Source organism: Petaurus breviceps, unplaced genomic scaffold, assembly GCF_028583685.1.
Source record: "Petaurus breviceps papuanus isolate PSGF00001 unplaced genomic scaffold, PetGlider_PUasm1.0 90919, whole genome shotgun sequence".
In the NCBI taxonomy this organism is placed as follows: domain Eukaryota; kingdom Metazoa; phylum Chordata; class Mammalia; order Diprotodontia; family Petauridae; genus Petaurus; species Petaurus breviceps.
Genome location: NW_027187378.1, coordinates 5,293,855 through 5,320,694, shown reverse-complemented (window position 1 = coordinate 5,320,694; position 26,840 = coordinate 5,293,855). Strand labels below are relative to the sequence as shown.

Genomic DNA, 26,840 nt, shown 5'->3' with positions numbered 1-26,840 from the left:
ATTAACACAGTTTGATCTTATATTCTATATACCTTTCTCTCAATTGTGTAACTGTGAAAATATGGTCTATTGGAGATATATTAGGTGACAGAAATATCTGTTAGGCATATACTATAATATATTATCAATCTATGCTTAAGAAGTTGTGCCAAAGATATGATCCAGGCTATGTGGCATTGGAAAATGATGTGGGTTAGTCATTCAGTAACATAGAGGGATAATAGATGGACCAGGATCAGGAATAGGGAAATCTGATGACTCTAGGCCACAATGTGGCCTCTAGGTCCTTGGGTGTGGCTTGTTAACTGAGTTCAAGTTTTACAGAACAAATCCTTTTATTAAGGGGATTTGTTCTGTGAAGTATGTTATTTGGTAGCTTATGATGTCTTTCTTAATACATGTGCTGTTTCCACTGTCCTCATAATGAGATTTGATAACTACAAAAATGCTGGCAGATTTGTTATACACACACTCTCTGTCTCTGTCTCTCTGTCTCTGTCTCTGTCTCTCTCTCTCTCTCTCTCTGTCTCTCTCTCCCTCTTTCCACTTTCAATAAGAGATCTTCAGATGATCTGGCTCAGTTGAACCACTGCTAAGATTTCTACAGGTTCATTTTCCCTTCCATTGAGTTTCAGTTTTATGCAACTGTTGTTTCATAAACATGCTGTTCATAGTTTTTTAATGCCTCTTTCTCCTCCCTGAACACCAGTTTAAATTCCAGCTCCTCATCCTCGCAGCTTACAGCCCCCATAGATCTGGCCAAAGCTCCTAGGCCTCTATTCGGGGCTAGGGAGGGGTGGGGGTGAGGGGGCTTCTGTATCCTCACCCGGGGCTTTCCCCCTCCGCCGCCTCCACCCTCCCGACGCCCCCTCTTTATTATCTATAATAAACTTTTTTAAAAAAAATAAGGACTACATTTAGCTGATCTAATCTTATTTCTCACAAACACCTGTGGTTGACCCTCTCCTTAATGCTTGTGTTCCTTTGTTGGCTTGAAGGTACTGAACAGCTCTGAGAAGCACACAGGAGAACATGATCTTTTCTAGAGAAGGGATAGAATTCCAATTTCTCCCCTTTTCTCTTCCCCCTCAGCCCAGCATTAGAGAATTTCCATTCTTCAATGCATAATCATGACTCATTCACATGTTACATAAAATTACTATGAATTTGGGGCTTAGAAGATGGCCTCATCAGACCAAGAGGTTAAACCTGTGGTGACCCCAAGTAGTTACATTAGTATGTATTTATTTCCTGTTTTCCCTCCAATAGAATGGAAACTAGTTTTTTTGTGTGGATGTTAAAGGTCTGAGGCCAGAACTGAACTCGGATCCTCCTGACTCCAGGGACGGCTCTTTACTCACTGAGACACCTAGCCACCCCTAAAATCTACCTTATTTTTTTCTTTTTGGAGGGGGGGAAGGCAGGGCAATTGGGGTTAAGTGACTTGTCCAGGGTCATACAGCTAGTAAGTGTTAAGTGTCTGAGGCCAGATTTAAACTCAGGTCCTCCTGACTCCAGGGCTGGTACTCTATTCACTGCACTACCTAGCCGCCCATAGTATATGTGTTGATAGATAAGCAAGTAAAAATTATTTGCATTTTTAGGCTATCTTACCACAGTTAATGTAAATTCTTAAAAAAAACTAAAATTCTGATATAAAATTCAGGTTCATTCTATCTATACACCATTTCCTCCATATTGAACTGTTAGTAAAGCATATAAGCTTACTAAGAAGAGACTTAATTATAGAATCTTAAAAGTATAGGCTCAATAGCTGCAAGGACTCTTTAGAGATCTGTTGTATGTTTTGTATTAACAATCCTAACCTTAACTCAAAAATAATTCCTTGGTTTTAGTAAACATTTTATTTTTAAAGAATTCTTTTTTTTTTAATCTTAGAAACCACTCTATTAGTTACTTTCCCCCCCTTACAAACTCCATACTTAATTTGACATTTAAGATTCCTTCCATTATGGTTGTTATTCCCCTTTTTCAGACTAATTTCACTCCCTTCTGTGTGTCAGTCAAACTGGACCATTAGTACTTCATACTCTCCTTCCCCGTACCTCTAATATACTTCTTCCAAATCTCAGTCTGGTGAATTTTGTCTTTTTAAAAAAAAATTTTTTTTTTGCTTTTTGGAGGAGAGAAGGTAGGACAATTGGAGTTAAGTGACTTGCCCAAAGTAACATGGCTAGTTTTTCTCCATTAAGTGTCTGAATCTGGATTTGAACTCCAGTTCTCTTGACTCCAGGGTTGGTGCTTTATTCACTGCGCCACCTAGGCACCCAGCATTTCCTCTTCTTTAATTTCTACTCTTCAAGGTTCAACTCAGATACCCCCACCTTCATGAAACCTTCCAAGATTCTTCCTCCCTAACTGAAATTGGTTTCTGTCTCCTCAAATTTTCTTAGGTAGGTGGTACTGTGGATGGAGCACTGGACCTGGAATCAGGAAGATATGAGTACTACTCCAGCCTAGATGCTTACTTAGTTGTATGACCCTGGGTAAATCATTTAACCTCTGTTTACTTCTATTTTTTCATTTGTAAAAATTTTTTACCTTCTAGGGTTGTTGTGAGGATAAAATGAGGTTATATTTATAAAGTGCTTTGCCAAACTTAAACTACTTCTAAATGCTAGCTATGACTATTGTGGCTCAATTCTTTGCCCTTACTCTCATTTCTACCTTTTGTCATACTTTTTTTTTTTGCTTTTTTGGAAGGCAGTTGGGGTTAAATGACTTGCCCAAGGTCACACAGCTAGTTTTTGTGTTGTGTCTGAGGCTGGATCCGAACCCAGGTCTTCCTGACTCCAGGGCCAGTGCTCTATTCACTGTGCCACCTAGCTGCCCCTTTTGTCATGCTTTTTGGAGCCATGGTACATGATAAGTGATAAGTTTATGTAGCTCCAGGGTTAAAATCATGTAGTTACAAATCTTTGCATTCTCAGCACATTTCCTTTACCTGTTGGAGCTTAATGAATAAATGTTTATTGAAAAGCTGTTTGAATAATCCAAAGATTATTTAAATACAAATATTTTAATAGGGTAGATCTATTGTCTCAATATTAGACTTATAGTTTTTAGTAAAATATTAAAATTAATGTGTATGTTCTCAGTGTTCACCTGCTTATGGTGGCCTTGATAGAGGGGGAGCAACACAGTAAGATGAGGAAAATAGATAGGTACCTGGGGTGGTGTTGTGGGAATGGGAATTTAGGATCTTCCCTGCCCCTAGGCCCTTTGATAGGCTTAAGTGAATCTGAGAACCTTCCTTGATTTGAGAATATACTCTGCTCCCTAATAGGCTGAATATGGTCACATGGAGCCTGTGGTGGGAGGCTTGTTTTTCAGGAATGTCCACACTGTGTTGCTTTGTGATTGGGCAGTGGGTCAAGAGGGTTGTGACGTTCTCTGAGCCAGGAGAAGGCTATATATACCCTGGTGAGATTTTGTTTTGGGGTTCACTTTGAGAAGAGTTGTGTGATTTGACTTGATGAGACTCTGGGCAGCTGTTGCCCCTCCCCTCCCCCTCTTTGAAAACCCAGACATTGGTGCTTCCCTCTCTGGTAACTGACTAGGTATGGATATAGTGGTCATATAGCTGGAAGTCTGTCTGCTGATCCAGACATTGGTGCTTCCCTCTCTGGTAACTGACTAGGTATGGATATAGTGGTCATATAGCTGGAAGTCTGTCTGCTGATCTGTTTGTCTGCTTGTAACTTCTGCTTGTAACTTGTTTGTATTTTCTGAAGTTCAGGGTGCTGACCTTTTTTCCCCTGAATTAGGTAAATGACATATGTTTGATTAAAGCAAGACTGTTAACCCATTTTGAGTGCTTTCCTTTAGAAAAGCAGATCTAAGAACCTGTATTGGCCGACACTCTGGGTATGCTAGGGTGCTTGCTGCTACGGCTGGGGTGGGGATGGACCAGGAAATAAGCTTAGAATGAATGTTGCATTAAACTACTTATGGCTATTATGTAAATATTTCATTTATTTATAGGAGCACAAACATAGAACTGAAAGGGACTTTAGAAGCCATTTGGTTTAACACATGCTCCCCACTCCCCACCCCCATTAGGATATTTAGGCTGAGAAATGTTGAGTGACTTGTCAAAGGTCCTTGGTTGGTTGGTTGGTTGTTTCCTTTCTGGAAGAGGACCAAAATGACATCCCTATGCTAGAGTCAAATTTCATTGTGTCTGACTATGGCTGATCAGACCAATATGAACTTGGAATGCTCTACCACGGGTTGGGCACAAATAGTTCTTGTGAACATTTGCAGTCAATTCTCTAAATCTGAGCATTCTGCATTTCCTCTGAGTTGTTTCAATTCTGGTTTGCTCACAGAGCATAGCACCTTCTCTGATGTGGGCTCACCATGCTGAGAAGTCCTGTGCCAGTGTCTCCCATGTCACAAAATCAGTTCCAAAGTTCTTAAGAGAGACCTTGAGAGTGTCCTTGTATCACTTCTTCTGATCAACATGTGAATGGCTGCCTTGTCATAGTCACAAAGGTAATAAATGATGGAGAACAGATTTAGACCCAAGTCTCTACTCTTAAAGTTTTTCCTTTTCCTCAAAGCTCAGTTCAAATGCCACCTCTTAGATTAGGGTTTGTCTCATCTCTCCAACTGCCTATGCCACTCTCCTTTCCCCCTCCCCAAAACTTTTTAATACACACACACACACACACATATTATTCCTCCTATGGAATATAAATTTGAGGGTAATTAATGTCTTTGTAAATGAGCCTAATAGTTTAGCATACAGTAGGCACTTAATATTTACTGAGTGATATAAGGAAGCATGGTACAATGCAAAGAGTATCACATTTGGAGTCAGAGGATCTAGGTTGAAATCCTGATTCTGTTACTACCAGCTTCAGCTAAGTCACAACCTCTCTGGGCCTCAATTTCTCATCTGTAAAATGAAGGCCTTGGATTAGTAAACTAGCATTTATTAAATTCCTTCTTATATGCTAGGCTTTGTTCTAAGTTGTAGGGATACAAAGAAACGCAAAAGATAGTCTCTGTTCTCAAGTGGCTCAAATTCTAATGGGGAAGACCATATGAAAATAATTATGTACATATAAGATACCCACACATAGGATAAATTGGAGACAATCAGTGAAGAGAGGAACTTTAGCATTTAAGGGGCACAAGGAAATTGGGATTTTAGCTGGGACTTCAGGGAAGCCAAGAAGCAGAGCTACAGAGGGAGTGTTCTAAACACAAGGAACAGCTAGTAAAAATAAGCAGAATCTGGAGAAACATATTGTATGAGAAAATAGCAAGGAAGCTTATGTCATTGGATCACAGGGATCACAGTAGGAAGAGGAAAAAGAGAAAAATGACTGGAAAGGTAGAAGACTGCCTGTTAAAAATTTTGAATGCAAAAGTGAGGATTTTGTTTGTTCTTGGAATTTTTTGAATAGAGGAGTATATAACATTTCAGGCCTGAGGTGGCTCCATCTCTGGCCATTCTCATTGCCTACCACCTGTTTTGGGCTCTGTTTCTTTCAAGTCTCAGCTTAAGTCCCACCTTTTGCAAGAACCCTTTCCCAGTATTCCTTAATATCTTTCCCCTAAGATTATCTTCAATTTGTCCTCCCTATGTCATATTTGTATATAAAGTTATTTGCATGCTGTTCTCTCCCTCCCTCTCCATCCCTTTTAGACTTTGAGTACCTTGACAGCAGACTTTTTTTGCCTTTTTGTTGTTGTTTCCTCAAGACTTAGCACTGAACCTGGCACATAGGAATGGTTAATAAGTGCTTGTTGAGTTGCCTCTAAAGTCTTTTCCAGATCTAAAAATTCGATCCTCCGATTCCTATCTAAAACGAACTGAGACGATTACTAGCAGAAACAATCTGTCCTTTTTAGGATACAAATGTAACCACACAGAACCAGGAGAGTCGGGTGGAAACAACCTTTCAAAGCAGAGAAGTGTCTGGGAATCACGCTTGCGCGATGAGGTCAACAGAACTTCCCCCTTGCTGTGAGGAAGGCCACTTCGGAGTCCTCCCCTCTACCAGCGACCCCGACGCGCGCACGCTCCCAGAGGAAGCCCAGCCTAGCCTGGCGCGCGCGGCCGAGCTCCGTACCTGTTAGCTCACACCAGGTGAGGGAGGAGGCAGCGAGCGCAGGCACCGCGCCCGGGGTCCCGCTTCCGACCACGTGACCGGCCCCGCTCCCAATAGGAAAGAGTTACGTTCTTCGACGCGGTTTCCTCACCCTGGCAACGGGTGAGTGACTGGTTCCGGTGCTGCGAGGGCTCTGCAGCTGCGGGTGAGTCCTTCTCCCCTTCGCGCCGCTCCCCCCGCTCCCGCCCTCAGCTCGCCTCGAACGGGTCGTTTCTCTGTCTCCGAGGCACCTAGAGCAGGAGGGACGGAGAGACCCCTCCTCCTCACCTCTCCGGAGGAGCTGGCCCCTGGAGGGAGGAGAGTGGCCTCGGTTAGCTGGATCATGCCATGTCCCTTTCCCGCTCCTTCCCGGCAACATTTTCCTCTGTCAGGACTTTGGGGAGCTCTAGACACGGCCTCCAGCCCCGGGAACCAAGGGGAGCCCTTTTCTGTCATACCTGCCCTGCTCTCTCTCTAGGCCCCCCTTTCCCGCGCTCTCTTCCTCCACTTTCTTCAGGTTCTACTCAGGTGTCACCACCTGCGGGAGGAGTTTCCCAAGGACCCACCCCTGTTGTTCTGTCTCCCTCTCCCTGCTGTCTTTCAGTTTTTATCTCTGTCTTTGTCTCTATCTCTGTTTTTCTATGTCTTTTCATTCTCCTATCTTTCTGTGTCTCTTTCTCTGTCTTCCTCTTTCAGTCACTCCTTTTTCCTTCTCCCTCTCTCCTCTCTTGTTCTTTTTCTTCTTGTTGTTCTTCTTCGCCCTCTCCTCCTTTTCCTTCTCTTTCTCCTCCTTTTCCTTCTCCCATTTTTCTCAGCTTCTCTCCCCCTTCTCTTTTCCCATTTCCTTTCTCGAGAAATTACATTGTATTCACTTAGCAATTTACATGTATCCACTGCAGTTTTGTACAGGGGAAAGAGCCCTGGCTCTGGAGGGGAGGACTTGGGTTTAAATTTCAAATCTGGTCATTACTACTTGAGTTGACCTTTGTCAACTCACTGTCCCCGGGCCTTAGTTTTCTTGTCCATAAAATGAAGAGAAAAGGTAAAGTCCTTGAGATAGGGGAGGTGTAGGGGCAGAAACGGTTTTGTTGATTTTTTTTTTCACGATGCCTTGAACTGTGCTCTTCACAAGTATGTATTTAATAAAACATTTGAATTGAATTATTCCCTTCCTCCTTGCTTATTTCCATTTAGGACCTCAAAGGTATAGATAAGAGTTGAATATCTGTCCTTTCCTTCCTCTAAGCTGGGACATGGAGATTTAAGTACTAGCAGTCAATCAATACACATTTATTTAGCCCTTCTCTTATTCTGGGCATTTGTACTAAGCACTGGATTTTGTCTTAAGACTGTAACTGCCCTAAAGGAACTCATGATAGCATGGGGGTAGTTGTTGTTCCATGGTTTGTCAGTCTGACTCTTTGGGACTGCATGTGGATTTTCTTGCCAAAGATAACTGGGGTGGTTTGCCATTTCCTTTTCCAACTCATTTTACAGATGAGGAAACTGAGGCCACCAGGGTTAAAGTGATTTGCTCAGGATCACATAGCTAGTAAGTGTTTGAGCCCAGGTGAGTCTCCCTGATTCCAAGCCCAGTGCTCTATCCATTGTGCCATCGAACTGCCCTGGCATGGGGAAGACAACACATAAAAAGAACCAAAAAAACCAAACAAAAATATTAAAATTAGGCCAATTTGTTTTTGTTTTCATATCCTTAGCTGCAAGCATAGTACCTTGTTCAGTGAAGTGATTAATAAATGTTTGTTGAATTAAATTTAATAGTCCTCAAAGAATAGCTAAGATTTGGGCATTGTGATGAGAAGGGAGAGTAGTGGTGGATTAAAGTACCTTTATAACACAATGGGTAACATAGCTTGTCAAAAGGTATAATTACAATTTTCATTGAGAAGCTGCTTATAAATGGCAGTCAGGTCTCATTAGAGGTCTTTAAATGCCAGACTTGGAATTTGGTTTTTATGATGTGTTTAATGAGTGTGATGCCATTGAAGATTTTTTTAAAGAGAGTATCAAAGTGACATTTTAGGAAAATTAGAATAAGAAGCAAAATGGACTACTGGATATAGCAAGTTGAACATGAAGTCAAAGATTTGTTCAAGTTTTGCCTCAAATTTTACCTTGGATAGTCTATGACTATGAATGAATTATTTAACCTCTCAATGCCCCAGAGTACTTCCAAACACTATAATTTTCAGATGGTTGTTGATCCTCATTGGTGGAAGAAATTTCCATACTGGGTGTTTGAAACACTGATGAAATGATGGGTCTGGATGAGAGAAAAAAAATCTGGCAAAAACAACGAAGTTTCTTCAAACTTATTGGCTTCTTTTGTAAGGGGAACAGCAAAGGGAAAATTAAGTATCAATGATCTAAATAAGTATTCAAATATTGCATTCTTTAGATTAAGTAGTAGTGATGATTGCAGCAGATCAGTCTTTTCAGAGTCTATAAATCATGGAATTTTAGAGATGGGAGGTATCATAGAGATTATCTAGTCTAGCCCCTCATTTTACAGGAGAGAAAACTGAGGCCCAGTTTTTTACATAGAACCTAGTTCTTCTAATTCTTAGTTCCTTTCAAGTTCCTCACGCTTGACATACTTTTAACAAGACTTCTCTTCCTTTAGAAGAATCTGCGTCCTGAGAAGCAAGTAACAAAGTAGCAAAAATACTGGACTTGGGGAGTCAGAAGAGACCAGAGTTCAGACCCTGGGTTTGACATTTACTTGTATCACATTAAGGGAGTCACTTAACCTTTTTGAATATTAGTTTCCTCATCTCTAAAGCTGGGAAAATAATATTTGTATTATCTACACCAGAGGGTTGTTGTAAAGAATGTTCTTTGTTAACCTCAAAGTGTTGTATAATTATGGTTTAGTATTATTACTATTATTAGAGGGCAACTGGATGGTACAGTGGAGAGAGCACTAGGCCTAGAATCAGCAAGACCTAAATTTAAAAATGACCTTGGATACTTAGTAGTTGGGTGGCAAATAACCTGTCTACCTCAGTTTGCTCAACTGTAAAATGAGTTGTCATAATAACACCTATCTCCCAGGATCAAATGAGATGGTACTTGTAAAGCACTTAGCATCAGGACAAGAGTGCTTAATAAATATTTCCTCCTCTTTAATGATATTTTCAGTAGAATAGTAATAAGAGAATTATAGACAGTGAAAAATGTAATGGTAAATCCAATTTTAGAAGCATCTGGGTGACACAGTGGGTAGAATGAAGATGATCTGAGTTCAATTTTAGCCTCCTGTGCTATCTGTATGATTCTGGGCAAGTTGCTTGGATTTTGTATTCTTTAATTTCCACAATAGGGATAATAATAGCACCTACCTCAGGGGATAGTTGTGAAAATCAAATGAGTTAATATTTGTTGAATACATAGCACATTGTTCAACATATGGTAGGCACTTAATAAATGCATGTACCCTTTCCTTCCCTCCTAGACCATATTGTGTGATCTCTGCCCATTGAATTTAGAGTTTAAATAGCTAAGGTCCAACATGTGAAGATGATATTTCTATAAATATACACTAAAGTAAATGAATATGTATAGCTGTAATGTTTGTGATCAAATATAGCTTCTTTACTTCTAGTGTTGTAAGAAGGAGGGTGAAAAAATGTTTTTTAAATGTTGCTATATGCCAGGCACTTTATAAATAATTATTTCATTTGATCTTCACAACAACTATGGGAGATAGATGTTCTTATGATCTCTATTTTATGGTTGAGGAAACTGAAGCATACAGGGGTTAAGTGACTTGCCCAGTATTACACAGCTAAGCTTCTGACAACAAATTTGAATTCAAGTCTTCTTGACTTAAGATCATCTCTTTAGTTGATAGGAATATAGGTTGTCCCTATATGACCTTAACACCTGGTTTATTCTGAAAATTCCATTTTACAGAAGCAATTTGTTTTTTCTTTTTAATTTCTTAATATATTGTTATTAATTTCATTAAATATTTACCAATTATATGTACATTTTTAAAACATTCTTTAAAAAAAATTTTTGAATTCTGAATTCTCTCCTTCCTGCCCCTCTCCGACCCCTTAAGAACGCAGAGAGTATGATTTAAATGATATATGTGAGGTCATGTAAACATTTCCTTATTAGTCATGTGGCAAAAGGAAACACACACACACGCACAAACCAGAATAAAGAAAAGTATGCTTTGCTCTGCATTCAGACTCTATGAGTTCTTATTCTGGAGGTGGATTCCATTTTTCATCAAGACTCCCTTAGAATTATCTTGGATCATTGTATTCCTGAGAATAGCTAAGTCATTCACAGTTGATCATCATTCATTATTTACATTACTGTGTACAATGTCCTCCTAATTCTGCTCATTTCACTTTGTATCAGTTCATGTAAGTCTTTCTAGGTTTTCCTGAATTATCCTGCTTATTTCTTATAGCACAGTAGTATTCCATCACAATTATATACTACAACTTGTTCACCCATTCCCCAATTGAGGATCATCCCCTCAATTTCCAATTCTTTGCCACCAGAAAAAGTTGCTTATAAATATTTTTGTACAAATAGGTCCTTTTCCCTTTTAAAAGACTCTCTTTGGGATACAGACCGTAGTAGTATTGCTGGATCAAAGAGTATGCACAGTTTTATAGCCCTTTGGGAAAAGGTCTAAATTGTTCCCTAGAATGGTCTGACTAGTTCACAACTTCTATCAAAAATACATTAATGCCCTGTTTTTCCCACAGCCATACCAACATTTGTCGTTTTTCTTTACTGTCATGTTAGCCAACTCAGTAGATGTGAGGTGATATATCAGAGTTATTTTAATATGCAATTCTCTAAACAAGAGTTATTTAGAGCATTTTTTCATGTGACTATTGATAGTTGATTTCTTCTTCATATTCTTTGATCAGTTATGAATTGGGGAATGACTTTTGTTTTTATAAATTTGGCTCATTTCTTTATACATTTGAGAAAGGAGACCTTTATCAGAGAAACTTGCTGCAAAATTTTCCTCCTGTTTTCTTTCTAATTTTGGCTGATTAGGTTTTATGTGTATGTGCGCATGTGTACTAATTCTCCTTAATTTCGTGTAATCAAAATTATCCATTGTATTTCCCATGATCCTCTCAACTCTAGTCTTAACTCTTCCCTTATCTGTAGATCTGAAGGCATATCTTCTCAGGCTCCCATAATTTACTTGATAGCAATTTATTTGAATAAGGAGAAACATAAATAAGCCCAGAATTTTATTTATGCATGAAATTCTTTTAGTTTAATTTATGTAGGGAAAGGCTAGTACTCCAATGTAAACCAGTGTACTTTTTCATAAACTAAGTCTTAAGAGCAGCACATCATATGAAATTACACAGATTTAGGTCATTTAATAAAAAGGCAAGAACGAAGTGAATCCTTAGGAACCAAAAACTTTTAAGGATGACTAAGCTTCCATTTATACTTCAGAATTTTGGGGAGTTTTTATAAGTAATATCTAGGGAAATATAGAATGTGTTTATATAATCAGACATCCATAGTGAAAAAAAAAATGACCTCTAAGATGAACTTATTCTATTGTCAAAAGTTACAAGTTGTCTGAACCAGAGCTTTGTATTATTTCCTAATCCTGAGCCTTACTCGAACTACCTATGTGATCTCAGGCAAGTAGTGTAACCTCCCTGAATGTCATATGAAAAGGTTGGATTAGACCTTTAATCTTCATTCCAGCTCTATATCTGACATCCTGTGCCCTCCCTGGGCTTTAGTTTCCTCATCCCTAAAATGAGGGAGTTGGACTAGATGGTCTCCAATGTCCTTTCCAACATATATAAAGGATCTATGATCCCTAGTACTTATACTGTAAATATTTATTTAATGCTATTCAGAAGCTCAAATAAGGTTGGTTAATTGTTTTTCCTAGAGTTAGAATACTTGTAGGGGACTGGTGGTTGCATTTTTAGAAAACTTGATCCTTGATGTTGTGCTATCCTATTAAGATGTTTCTGATTTTTTTTCTTCCAGCCTTATTTCATTTAGTGTTAAGTCTGGCCTAGATTCTCATGGACATATATATGAATACATACACATATATAATACATTTGTGTACATATATATACACATACATTTGTAGTTTGAAGTTTTCTTTAACACAAATTTAAATATGCCAGCAGATTTACTTGTTTTCTTCACTCTTCAGTCTAATATATTTGGATTGATGATCTTAATGGCTAACCTTTTTCACAATTATTTTATGATTCCTATAGGAAAAATTGTAAGCAATTGCTACACTGTATAAGATTTGTTGCACATAAGGAGCAGCTCCAGCTCTTTTGACATTGTGTACCAAAAATTTTTGAATGTTGTGTATTTTATCTTCTCATTGTCTCTTGGTTTACCCATTTTCCTTTGATCTTGACATGTCACTTTGGTGGCAGATGAACTTTTTGATTCTTTTCCTATTTTGTAGTGCCCAGAATGTACTAAATGCTACATAATTTTTTTTCCTGTGGTTCCTAATTGCCTTCATTTTGCCGTTCCTAAACTTAAGTATTCACCTTTTAAAAACTTTTAGAAACTTCTGAATGTGCTATTATGCTCCTTTTTGCTTTCCTGTGGCTGTAGGAAAGCATAGTTTCATATGTAGAGAGATTACCTTAAAATTCTGCATATGATATATACCTAGCATTATGTCCCATTTAAAAAAAAGTAATATTTTAATAGTCTCTTTATGAAAGATAATTTTGGTTTGGAAATTGCTTTACTTCTAATGTTAAATGTTTTATTTCAAATGACTCTACTGACTTTTTATTAACCAGCTTGGAATAAATACTTGTATTAAAATTGTTTTAAAGTATTCGTTGAAATATTTGTTTTTGAATGAATGTGGGTATTTACTGACTGGTTTACTCGTCTGTTAGTTCTTTGGGGTGAGAATCTGGAAAGTGTTCTTCAAAGTGGGGTTTATGACTTTGAACACCATAAAATATGAGATATTATTTGATAAAGGCTGAGTTACCTTTGAAAATTAGCATATTAATTCTTTTTCCACTATTTATGTTGGGGGGAGGTGAGGGGGAGGAAGAGCATGAGAAGTAATTGATAAGTTAAGAATATTTTTCTAATTGAAAAATTTAGAATAGTCATTTCCTTCTTGATAGTTTGATGCCTCTGGTAGTAAATACTTAGTAACTTGAGGAATTATAATTTTTCAAATATGTGAAGATAGCTGTCATGTTCCCCTAAGCCTTCTCTTTCTCAGCCTAAAAATTCTTGTGTCTCTTCACTATGCTATTGAAGTTGCCCTCTTTTGGATACTATCCAGATTATCAGTAATGTGTTCTTCCTAAGCTGTGGCATCTAAAATGCAATACAATATTCCAGATAGTGTACAGTGGGACCACTCTACTGAGTGCTTGATTAAGGGAGTAGGAAGACAAATGAAACAGTTTAGTGAGTTGGCAGGGAGTGGGGGTGCTGAGTAAATACAAAATATGAGGAAAATACAAAATAATTTCAGAGTGAGGGGGTGCACTAAAAAATGGGGTATTATGAAATGGTGAAGTTATTTTAGGTATATATGGTAATTGAACTTTCAATGGAGCTACTGATTCATTAAGTTAGAGGTGAGGAGGGAGAGAATTCCAGGTATGTGAGGCAGCTTGTGAAAAATTGTGGAAGTAGGAGATAGAATGTCACATTCCAGGAAGAGCAAATAGACCCATTTGGCTAGAGAATAGAAGATATGAGGGAGAAATGGTGTGAAATAATTCTAACTGTAGAGTGAATATTTTAAAATGCTAAATGGAAATTTCTATAGTATTTCAAATTTGAGTCAATCAAGAGACATTGAATAAAGGCAATAAAGAGAAATTCTCTGAGCAGAGAAATGATATGATCTGGACAACACTTTAGAGGTAATAATTTGGCAACTAGAATTACTGGAGAAGAGAGAGCTTTGAGACTGGGAGACCAATTAAAATCTGTTGTAATAGTTCAGGTGATAGGTGAAAAGTGATTTGAGAGTGAAATAAGGTGGAGATTCAATGGAACTTGTCTTCATAGAGATGATGATAAAATACATCGAAGTTGATGAAATCCCCTAGAGTGAGAATTTGCCAGGACAGATTATTGTCTTGAATTATTCTTAAATATTAGCAACATGGTGCCATAGAAAGAACCTTGGGTTTGAACTCAAGACACTACTTTGTGGTCTTAGACAAAGCAACTTCTATCAGCCTCAGTTACTCAGCTGTAAAGTGAGGGAGCTGGACTGAATGACCTTCCAGGGCTAAATATTTGATTGTTTCTACTTTTGTAACACATCTTACATAGACTCCCTTTTCTCCTTGGACACTATAACATCCATGGTTTCAACTATGAAGTAGTCTGCTGGTTGATCTCCCTGATGAGATCTCTCTCCACCACAGTATATTCTTTACTCAGCTGCCAAATTGATCACCATACAGTGAAAGTCTGACCACACATTTGTGCTCCTCCTTTCATAAGCTAGTGACTCTCTGCTGCCTCCAGGATCAAATATAAAATCCTCTGTTTGGTCCTTCATAACTTGGCCTATTCCTACATTTACTCTCCTTATACCTTACTTCTCTCCACATACCCTGTAATGTGGGCCTCTTTGTGGTTCCTTGCACATGACACTCCATTTTCTAACTCTAAACGGTTTCACTGGCTGTCCCCATGGCTGGAATTCTCTCCTTCTTCATCTCCATCTTTTTACTTCTCTCACTTCCTTCAAGTCTGATTTAAAGTTCTACCTTTTACAAGTAATCTTTTCTGGTCCTTCTTAATCTTATTACCTTCCCTTAGAGATTTTCTTCAATAGTTTTTATATGTTGTCTCCTAGAGTGGGAGTGCCTTGAGAACAGGGGCTGTATTTTGTCTTTCTCTGTATCCCTAGAGCTTAGCTGTATATCTGATTCATGGTAGATACTTAATAAATGCTAGTTGACTAATTGATCCCTATGATTGTATGATCCCATAGTTGGAGGTGATGGGGTACCTGTTCTTGAATTCCAGTTCCAAAACCACATCTCTCCCTAGCCTCAAAACACTGTCCCTAGCAGTTTTTCTCTAGCAAACCAGGACAGCATGTACTAGCAAAAAACTTATCTCCCTGATATAGTAGCCAGCTGCACCTATATAATTTTTTAGTTTGAACCAGCTGTGTTTTGGCTGAACCTGGCTGTGAACTGGGTCATGAAGATATTTACTACTCACTGACCTATCATATGTATCCTAGACTTAGACCATGTATATTCCCTTACGTTTATCTTGTCTAACAAGACATTAATGGGAGCAACCTGAGTATTTCTTAGTCAACCCTGACAGCCAGTTGACTTAGTAACATTTCAGGCCTAAAACCACACCTCCATGTAGGACGATTCCATCCCCTGGCCGTTGGGCTATTTCCCAGTGAACTCTGGGTAAAATACCTGGGCAGTAGATACTAAAAGTGCATGTTCCTTTAAGAACTGACTACTCCTTAACCGATCCCTAATTCCACCCTGAATCACATATTAGCATATTTGACACATATTTTACTATAGTTTGTCCTGTATAAATTTTAACTGTACCCTTCTACAGTTGTAGGTTCCCTAAGAACTATTTTCCTCTGAAAAGTGTAACAATAAACTTTTGGTACCTTGACTTAAAGAATACTTGACTCTGTGAATTCATTCCAGACTGCCCAAACCCTATCTGGGTACTTCAGTCTTACAGTTCCTTGACTTTGTCAGCCCTCATCAGAGGCAGGATGTGGAGGATGATCCAGCAAATAAGACTGAGGAGATATCAGAAAGGTCTGAGGAAAAACAGGAGAGATTGGTATTACAAAAATAGCGGAGGTGAGAATGTCCTGAAGGAAGACAAATGCTACAAAGAAGTCAAGAAGGATGCAGCTAGGGAAAAGGCAATTGGATGAACAGTTAAAAGATAATTGATAACCTTGGTAAGATTAATTTTTGTGGGGTTAGAAGATTGCAGAAGAAACAAAAAAGTGGATTGCAAATGAAACTATCAAACTTCCTATCTAGCTTGTTTCCTTTTTAAAAGTATACAGTGAATTTCACATATTAATTTCAAAACTATCTTGTTCATCTCTTTTTCCCTCTGAACCTTCTGTTTTCTGTATATTAAGTACTTCATTAATGCTTTTTTCTTTCTTTTCCTCAATAACTAGTCTCCTCTTCTAAATAAAAACCTCTCTTGTAAGAAATAATCATAGTGAAGTACAAAATCACATACTCACCTTATCCAAGAATGTATATCTCATTTTATACTTCTAGTTTATCACTTCTCAGTAGTTTGTTAATATGTTAATTCATCAGTATTTAAAAATCAGTGTTTAAACCCCCTCCCCCCCAACATCTTTTGGAAGTATATGCTTAATAGTGGTGTCACTGGTTCAGAGTCTTCACAGTTTAATGGCTTTTTGGGGTATTTTTTCCAAATTGCTTATAACTGTATCTTTTTTTTCCTTCTTTTTTTTTTGGAGGGGGGAGGGCAGAGCAATTAGGGTTAAGTGACTTGCCCGAGGTCACATGACTAATAAGTATGTCAAGGGATTGAGGCAGGATTTGAACTTAGATCCTCCTGACTCCAGGGCAGGTGCTCTATTCACTGTGCCACCTAGCTGCCCCATGACTGTATCTTAATATGCAATCCTAATCCCCCTCCCATGTATTTTTCTTATCTTGTTTCTTTTAAATAATGTTTCTCCATCCACAGTCTTATTCTGGTCATTAGTTTCATCCCACCTAGTATCAGTGGTATTTTTAAGGCCAAATTTGACTTGTTACATTAGGACCTCTAGTTTATCTTGCTTTCTACCTTATAATTTGTACATTTCAGACCATGGGTTTTTACCACTAAATCATTTCTTGGTTAAATCTTTCCTGTGAACTTCTTGTTGTTCCCTCTTCCTACAGTGTAATACTTTTCTTTTTTTTTTTTGCTTTTTGGAGGGCAATTGGGGTTAAGTGACTTGCCCAGGGTCACATGGCTAGTTTTTGTGTTGTGTCTGAGGCCGGATTTAAACTCAGGTCCTCCTGACTCCAGGGCCGGTGCAGTATTTACTGTGCCACCTAACCGCCCCCCAGTGTAATAATTTTCTATGCCATCTTTTATATATAATTAGGGATACTTTTCTTTTCCTTTTAAAATTTATTTATTTTTAGTTCACAACATTCAGTTCCACAAGTTTTTGAGTTCCAAATTTTCTCCCCCTCTCTTCCCCCTACCCCCTACAAACAGCATGTAATCAATATAGTTTCTAACACAAACCTTTACGTTAAACATGTTTTCACAATAGTCAAGTTGTGAAGAAGAATTATAACCAATGGAATGAACCATGAGAAAGAAGAAATGAAACAAAAAAAAAGGAGAGAGAGCAAATAATTTGCTTTAATCTGCATTCAGAACCCGTAATTCTTTCTCTGCATGTGGATAGCCTTTTCTATCACGAGTGTTTTGTAGTTGTCTCAGAACCTTGCATTGCTGAGAAGAGCCAAGAGTCTATCAAAGTTAGTCATCACAGATACAATGTGTCTGTAATTGTGTACAATGTTCTTCTGGTTCTGCTCCCTATGCCATCTTGCTTTGTGTGTGTATATATTATTCTTTTGTCTTGTTAGATATGTGAAACACTAGGCAAAAACTTTCTTACTGGACCATATTAGGTAGATGCAAACTCTGTTACTCTAAAATTTTAAATTGTGGTCCAGAAATCCAAATCCTATTCTCATAGCTTTCTTTTTTTATCACTTTGCAGATTTGCTTTTCTCTTTCATCTTCAGTTTCTTGCCCAAGATTTCATTTTTGACAGTGCTAACATTTGTGCCCAGCCACCAGAAATGAGCAGTCATCTCTTGACAAGTCTTGAGAGGTTCCCAGTCACATACTGGATATTGTGCTTCAGGAAGATATCATATATCTTTAGTGTTTTTATCTGGTTATTGGTTTACTACCTCAGTACTCCTCATCAAGGAGTCACCAGCCACACCACGATTCTTCTAACCTTTAATTGATGATCTCTCAACTGACAGTATCTGGTGATCTACTATATCATTGCTTAGAAGACAAGCAGTATAATCCTCTTCTTGAAGAGCCTCATTTTTTTTTTTAGCTCTGTGTTTAGCTGTCCTTTCCTTTCTCTTTCTGATATTTTTCTATTCACCAGTCTCACGATACAAGTTTTGACTTTTCTTTCTGCCTCTTCAGTTCCTTGGTCTTCTTTCTTTGCACATGGAAACCTTTGCTCTTTCTCTCCTCTTCTAATATGTCATCCATACTGGTCCCCCACCCCTGCTACACCCCACAATGTGGAAAGGCATTCCTTAATGCCATTAATAATTTGTTGTCAGGAGAGACATTTTTACTTTGAACATAGATAAATCATTTGGCAAGAACAGAGGTAGAAGTCCTCACACACTCAATACAAGTCACCACAGAATTGTTTCTGCTCTCCATATTTTCTGTGAAATGCTCATCTCTGTTTTTCAGACTGCTTGTGGGTATTTATAACTTTTACCTGTAGAACCTGTGAATAACTTGAATACTCTTAAAGGTTTTTTTTCTGTTTTTATCAAACGCAAAAAAGAAAACTAGAGCATTTCATATACAAAAGAGAAAAAAAGAATTATATGTAAAAGCATAAATGGTTGTTACATACATCTTGCTTTTTAAAAAGTATATAATTCAACATTTTACTTTTAAAACTGCCCTGCTGGACATTTTCTTAACTTGTTGGTTTCTGTTTTGTTTTCATTCTTAATTTCATTCAGTGCATTTAAAAAAAATGCTTCAATGACTGTCTTTAAAATTTTTTTTAAATTTGTTTTAGTCAGCAAAAATATTCCTTCTCAATCTCCCACCTTAAACCTCCCCAACTGAAAACAAAAGAAAAATAAAACCTAATACAAACATGTATAATCAGTCAAAATAAATGTACACATTAGCTATGTCAAAAAAATTTGTCTATTTTTTCACTGAATCCTTCACCTTTCTATTAAGAGCTAGGTAAAATGTTTCATCATCCATCCTCTGTAATCATGTTTGGCCATTATCTTCAAAAGAGTTCTTAATTCTTTCAAAGTTGTTTACCTTTACTATATTGTCATTTTGTAAATTGTTCTTGCGCTTCTTTTCACTTCATTATGCATCAATTCCTACAAGCCTTCCAAGGTTTCTTTGAAATCCTTTCCTTCATCATTTCTCATAGTACAATAGTATACCAACACATTTATATCTCATAATTGTTCATCCATTCCCCAATTTATGGGTACCCCCTCAGATTCCCATTCTTTGTCTCATTAAAAAGAGTTAAAAATATATTTGTTCATCCTTAGATTTTGTTTTTCTACAAAAAATGTTTCTTATTCTATTTTCCCTTTAATTCCCCTTGTCCCATTCTTCCCCCACTCCAATTTTCTTGTTGAGCGAAATGTTTCTGTATCCATGTATGTGTGTTTGACCAGTTTAGATGAGAGTGAGATTTAAATGTTGGCTGATCCCACTACAGTCCCTTTCTCCTTGTTTGAATAAATGTCTACTTGTGCATCCTGATTATGTGAGATATTTTTATCTTTCTTTTTCCTTCTCTTCCCCACTCTTTCTATTCTTCTCTTAAGAACATCAAGATAGGGGTGGCTAGGTGGCATAGTGAGTAGAGCACTGACCCTGGAGTCGGAGGACCTGAGTTCAAATTTGGCCTCAGACACTTAACACTTACTAGCCATGTTGACCTAAGTCAACCCCAATTGCCCTGCCCTCCCCCCTCAAAAAAAAAAGAACATCAAGATAATAACAATTACTTTCAGGCCTTGTCTAAAGAGCACCTCTATGACCCTGATGATGTAATGGGTTTCAGAGAAGACAGGTGTATCATCTATTCATATGTAAATAGGGAGATGTTTATCTTAGTTTAGTCTTTTATCATTGTTCATTTATTTTTTTATCTTTTTATTTTTCTTTTTACTCCTATGTTTGAACTTCAGAGTTTCTATGTAGTTCTGATCTTTTTATCAGGAATGTTTGTAAGTCCACAACTTCATTAAAGGTCCACTTCACTTCTTCCCCATAGCATTATATTCAGTTTTTCTGGTTAATTATTCTTGTCTTTAAGCCTATATCCTTTGCTTTCTGGAATATTGTATTCTAAGTTCTCTATATAGTGGTGGTTGCTAAATCATGTGTGATCCTACTGTGATTCCTTGGCACTTGCACTGCTTTCTAGATGCTTGCAGTATTTTCTCTTAGATATGAGTTTTATATTTTGACCATGACATTCCTGAAACTTTTCTTTGTGGAGTTTCTTTTAGCAAGGGCTTACATTCTTTCTTCTTTCACTTTACCCTTCTGTTCTAATAGATTATTTTTTAAGCAGTCGGGGTTAAGTAACTTGCTCAAGGTTGCACGGCCAGTTATTTCTGGGTGGGTGCTAAGTGTCTGAGCCCAGGATTCGATCTCCAGGTCATCCTGACACTGGAGCCGGTCATCTAACTCGCTGTGCTACCTGGCCACCCCTGTTCTAATAGATCTTGGCAATTTTTATTTATGATTTCATGAAATATAGTGTCTAGGTTTAAAAAAAAAACTATAATTTTCAAGTTTAGTGATTCTTAAATTTTCTTGTTGTCTTATTTTCCATGTCAGCTATTTTTTATGTCAGATATTTAAATGCTTTTTTTCATTCTTTTGACTTTTTTCTAAATTTTTTTCTTGCTATCTTCTGGAGTTGTGCTTGGGCAAAGTTTATCATTCTCTCTTCTAAGCTAGTTTTTTTTTTTTCTCCTTATAATTCGTTCTCCTAGAGTTTTTATTTATTTATTTTTTATTTCTTGCTTCATCTAAGTATTAATGTAGTCCTTGTGGAAAATCTGTTTTTTTTTTTCTTCTAGCTACTACTGCTTTGAGTTACATAGTTCTTTGATTTTTTTTAAAGGAGATTTCTAGATCTACAATAATTTTTTATATTTATTGTTATTACTTTGATTTATTCATCTCTCTAACTTAAGTTCCTAAATTGGAGCCTTCTGCCAAGGTCAAGCTCCACTGCATTTTTGGTTTAGATGATTGGCCCCAATTGTTCTTTTTGTCCCCCTAGGTCTCCAAGTTTCTGGGCTGACTTCCACCTCTCTGTTAGCCCTGCCCCCTTGGATCTCTGAGGTACAGAGCACTAGAGCTCCAGGGCTCTCTCTGGAATCCCAGGAGAGTATTGAGGATCTCAGAGTACTTGGGGCAGGACTGTCTTGGTCTGAGTTTTGTGATACTTCACCCCTCTGAATTTACTTTCTTCCCAATATGTCCTCCCCCCACTTTGGTTTGAGTGCAGAAGTGGTATGGTATAGAGACGATTCAGTCAGTCAGGCAGTATAGTCAGTCACACAGTTGACTAAATAGTAGATAGAATGCAAAATTCCACAATTTATTGTTGATTATAACCAAACATTTAAATTTATATAACTGAATGCTGGCTTAAATTCTAAAAAGAGGCTCTTAAGAATATGTCACATGATGCAAGATTATACACTAAATAAAATGAAGAATTAACTCTTCAATTCATACTGAAATTATTAATGTCAAGGGCTCTGTAGGGAGATATATACTTGGCAAAGGTTTTTGCCATTATCATTTATTCAAGTCAGCAAGCATTTATTAAGTGCCAGGTTTTAGGCACTGTGCTGACCTGGGAATACAAAGAAAGGGGGAAAAGTTAGTCCCTTTCCTCAAGGAGCTCACAATCTAATGGGGGAGACAAGTACACATGAGACAGGGACTGTATATTGATGGCAAAGTTCTCCAGATGCTTCTGTGTGCAGGTAACATTGTCCTGATTTTTTTCAAGATCCAAAATGTTAAAGGGTTTCCTCAGTGTGGTTCATGATCACTAAAAAGAGGTGTTCTAGCAATCCATATGGGAAAATGAAATAAAAAATGCTTGTTTTCTAGAGTTTAATATGCAGTTGGATGGCCAGTCTGTATCTGCATCAGGACTTACACCTCAGACATGTATTTTTTGGGTCGTAACTGATGTTTATGGTGAGGGAGCCACTGAACAGGATTATTTAAAAAAAATATCTTTCAAATAATCTTGAGTGATTTTGATATATGCAGAGTTGGTGCCCTTTTGAAAATTTCCTGGTGGAGTTTTGCTTTACTGAATCAAATACCTTTTCATAATAGACTGTAAGCACAGTGGGATCTTTTATTTTGTTTATATTTTGGTTATTTTCTTAATGATAATGCTCTGTTGTTGAATATCATTTGTCGAGGCTTGCTTCCATGCTATTACCCTCTTCAAAAGATAAAACTTAACATGACATTCACTTAAATACAATCAACCCAAATCCATTTAAGGATACAAAAACAGGAGAGCAATAAAAAAAGATTTGTAAAAATCATAATGATATAGGGAAGGTAGAAATAGTAATAAAGAGAAAAAAGTGTGGGGTTAAAAATACATAAAAAGCCTGGAAAAGTAAGAAGGGAACAGATTTTGAAGAACCTTTAAATGCAAGCAGAGTTAGTTTTATTCTAAATGAATAATAGTGAGCTACTGGAGTTTATTGAAGAGGAGAGTATCACGGTAAGACTTAAGCTTTAGGAAAATCACATTGGCCGTTATGTAGAGAATTGATTAGAGTGGTGAGATGCTTGAGACCCAGAGAACCAATTAACAGATTAATATAGCAGATCAGGCAAAAGGTGTTGGGGATCAAAACTGAGGTAGTACCTATGTGAGTTATGAGGTGGAGAATTTATGCAAGAGATGTTGTGGATGTAAACATCAAAGGTATAGAAAAATGTTGAACCAAAAAAAGGTGACTGAGGGAACATAATAACTAGTTGATATTCCTGTTCTCCCTTCTATATGAAATCTTTAAGAGAAAGTGATATTAAAGTTAAACTTGATATAATAGAATACAACATGCTAAGGTAGGCAAACAATCTACAGTATTACAAGATCAAATTTTTTGGGTGGGTGGCAACCTCCATACTTAATTTCTTTTTCTATTTCTAGAGAATAGCAAATATTTGCAAGTAAAGATGTAGATAACAATTCCAACTATAAATAGATATTTGTACAGCATTATTTTTGCATGAATTTAAATAAGTAATGTCTTTGGCAGTGGAAATCTGTAACATATGTGTTGGTTTTTCTTTAGGGTGATTCCTCTTTAGAGTTTACTTTTTGTTGGAAATATGCAATTTTTTCAATAGAAGATGGTAATTGTGGAGAATGATCATGGAGAAGGGGATGAGTTCAGCAGAAGGTCTACCTTCCAAATCACCTCAGGTTATGGCTGTTAAGGTAACAGCCAAAGAGCATGAAACGAAACTACCCCATAAAGAGAAACGTGTAGGATTTGTGTTGGTGCATGCAGGTAAGACATGAATAAATGAGTTTGGAAGATATATATATATATATAATGTTGAATTGTGACACATCTGGAAATAAACTAATAAGTAAATTTTATATAGCATGGTGAAAGCTTTTGAAAAGGAATTTAAATGAAAACAACTGAGTTTGGTATACTGAATTTTTAAAATGTTTAATTTAGAATGTTTTATGAGTCAGTCTGTAGAAAATATAGTTTTTTTGCATGCCATGGACAAATTCTGTAATCTTGTTGAGAAAAAGAAACCAAGCTAGAAAGAAGGTTGATGATTTTCTGTTTTTGTTTTTTGTTGTTGTGGTTGGGTTTGTTTGTTTGTTTTTTTTTTTGCTTTTTTTTCGGGGGAAGGTAGGGCAATTGGGGTTAGATGACTTGCTCAAGGTCACATGGCTAGTTTTTTGTTAAGTGTCTGAGGGTGGATTTGAACTCAGGTCCTCCTGACTCCAGGGCCGGTGCTCTATTCACTGTGCCACCTAGCCACCCCGTGAAGGTTGATGATTTTCAAAATCATCTTGACTAGCTCATTTATTTTGTAGATGCAGAAAATAGAAACTCAATGAAGTGAACTGTCCAAAATCATGCAGCTGGTTAGTAATAGAACCTGATTAGACTTAGGTCTTTAATTCCTAGTCTATCCCCCCCCACCCCATACTGTACTTTCCACTCCTCTTTTTTGACATGAGTTTGCTGGGTACAGAGAAAATACAGATTATAGCGGCTCATTAGTCAATGTAAAAAACATAGCTTTATTTTCTGGGCATATTCACTACGAATTGGATGTTACTCTTTGCTGGGGTCTAGGGGTGGGGCTGAGCAATTTGGGGGAGTTAAATGTTTATAATGAATGGTGACTTAGTTGGGTTGCCATCTAGTCTAACTAGGACATAGGATAGCTAACCCCTCACTTAATCAGGTGCTTAATTAAGCTGTATGGTGCTTTTAAGTGTTGAATAATACATAGTTCTCTCTTTGTACTACTCTGGATGCTTGTGAGCACCCAAAGATCACTACACTCTACAGTAATCAATGTTAGAGTTCCACATGGGGACAAAGTCTAGCTGATAGCTTCCTGCCTTTGAAAGAGGCTATCTACTATTCTTCTAGTTTAGTAATGGTATATTATACTATGTGTCTGTCTGCTGTGGTTTGGGAGTTTTTTTTTTTTTTTTTGTTTTTGTTTTTTTTTTTTTTTTGCTTTTTGGAGGGGAGAGGGCAGGGCAATTGGGATTAAGTCAAGTGTTTGAGGTGGGATTTGAACTCAGGTCCTCCTGACTCCAGGGCCAGTGCTCTATTCACTGCACCTCCTAGCCACTCCAGATTATGTTGACTACTTTTTTGTTTTTCACATTTCAATTTATCCATTCATTCATTCATTTATGTATTTTTGTGTTCAACATTCACTTCCACAAGATTTTGAGTTCCAAATTTTCTCCCTATCTCTCCCCTCCTACCACCCCTTAACAGTGTGCATTCTGATTACCTTTTCTCCCAATCTGCCCTCCTTTCTACCACCCACTACCCTCTTCTCTTATCCCCTTCTCTTTCTATTTTCCTTTAGGGTAGATAGATTTCTATACCCCATTGCCTCCTATTTTCCAGTTGCTTGTAAAAAACAATTTTTAACATTTGTTTTTAAAACTGAGTTCCAAATTCTCTCCCTTCTTCCCTCCCCACCCACCCTCATTGAGAGGGCAAGCAATTTGATATTGATTATACGTGTGTAGTCATGTAAAACACTTCCATAATAATCATGTTGTAAAAGATTTTCTGTATTTCTCTCTATCCTGTCCAAACTCCCATTTATTCCATTCTCTCCTTTGAGCCTTCCCCTCCTCAAAAGTATTTGCTTCTGATTACTCCCTCCTCCAGTCTGCTCTCCCTCTATTACTCTACCCCTCTTTTCCCCTTCCCCCTACTAGGATAGATTTCCATACCTCATTGAGTGTGTGTGTTATTCCCTCCTTAAGCCAAACCAAAGAAAGTAAGGTTCACTCTTTCCTTCTCAGCTCCTCCCTCTTCCCCTCCATTGTAAAAGCTTTTTCTTACCTCTTTTGTGTGAGATAATTTACCCATTCTACCACTCCCTTTCTCTTTCTCCCAGTACATTTCTCTCTCACTCCTTAATTTTATTTTTTAGATGCCATTCCTTCATATTCAACTCACCCTGTACCCTCTATCTCTATATATTCCCTCCAATTACCCTAATGCTGAGTATAATCTCATGAGTTACAAATATCTTTCCATGTAGGGATGTAAACAGTTCAGCTTTAATAAGTCCCTTATGATTTCTCTTTCCTGTTTACTTTATCATGCTTCTCATGAATCTTGTATTTAAAAGTCAGTTTTTTTATTTAGCTCTGGCTTTTCAAGAATGCATTAAATTTCTCTATGTCATTGAATGTCAATTTTCACCCCTTATTACTTACACTCAGTTTTGCTGAGTTGGTGATTCTTAGTTTTAATCCTAGCTCTTTTGACCTTGATCATATTTGAAGACTTCTGATCCCTTAATGTCAAAGCTGCTAAATTTTGTGTTATCCTGATTGTGTTTCCACAATACTTGAATTGTTTCTTTCTGGCTGCTTGCAATATTTTCTCCTTGACCTGGGAACTTTGGAATTTGGCTAGAATATTCATAGCAGTTTTCATTTTAGGATCTCTTTCAGGAGGTGATTTATGGATTCTTTCAATTTTTATTTTACCCTCTGACTCTAGAATATCAGGACAATTTTCCTTGATAATTTCTCGGATGTCTACGCTTTTTTTTTTTTTATCATGGCCTTCAGGTAGTCCAGTAATTTTAAAATGATCTCTCCTGATCTATTTTCTAGGTCAGTTGTTTTTCCTTTCCAATGAAATATTTTACATTGTCTTCTATTTTTTCATTCTTTTGGTTTTGTTTATAATTTCTTGATTTCTCATAGAGTCATTAGCTTTCATTTGCTCCATTCTAATTTTTAAGGAATTATTTTCTTCAGTGAGATTTTGGACCTCTTTTTCCATTTGGCCAGTTTTGCTTTTTAAGGCATTCTTCTCTTCACTGACTTTTTGGACCTCTTTTGCCATTTGGCCTAGTCTGGTTTTTAAGGTGTTATTTTCTTCAGTATTTTTTTGTGTCTCCTTTACCAAGCTGTTGTCTTGTTTTTCATGATTTTCTTGCATCATTCTCATTTCTCTTCCCAATTTTTCCTCTACTTCTCTTACTTGATTTTCAATATCCTTTTTGTGCTCTTCCATGGCCTGAGACCAATTCATATTTTTCTTGGAGGCTTTGGATGTAGGAGCTTTGACTTTGTTA

At 37.3% G+C, this 26,840-nt stretch overlaps 1 protein-coding gene and 1 long non-coding RNA gene across 5 annotated transcripts in view; one reads left to right on the top strand and one right to left on the bottom strand.

Moving 5' to 3' along the window:
• Window positions 1–6,233, bottom strand: part of LOC138151883 (uncharacterized) — a 78,028-nt gene extending 71,795 nt beyond the window's left edge. Inside the window, exon 1 of the long non-coding RNA XR_011165955.1 lies at window positions 6,108–6,233. This is a non-coding gene — a long non-coding RNA (uncharacterized lncRNA). The remainder of the gene's footprint in view (window positions 1–6,107) is intronic.
• TASP1 (taspase 1) overlaps window positions 6,169–26,840 on the top strand; it is a 326,885-nt gene continuing 306,213 nt past the window's right edge. For 2 of the 4 annotated variants that reach the window (XM_069075434.1, XM_069075433.1), the window contains exons 1-2: window positions 6,169–6,291; window positions 23,312–23,530. In XM_069075434.1, coding sequence (XP_068931535.1) covers window positions 23,386–23,530 — 145 coding nt within the window. In that variant the 5' untranslated portion in view covers window positions 6,169–6,291; window positions 23,312–23,385. The remainder of the gene's footprint in view (window positions 6,292–23,311; window positions 23,531–26,840) is intronic. The other 2 variants (XM_069075435.1, XM_069075436.1) reach the window with 2 other exon arrangements.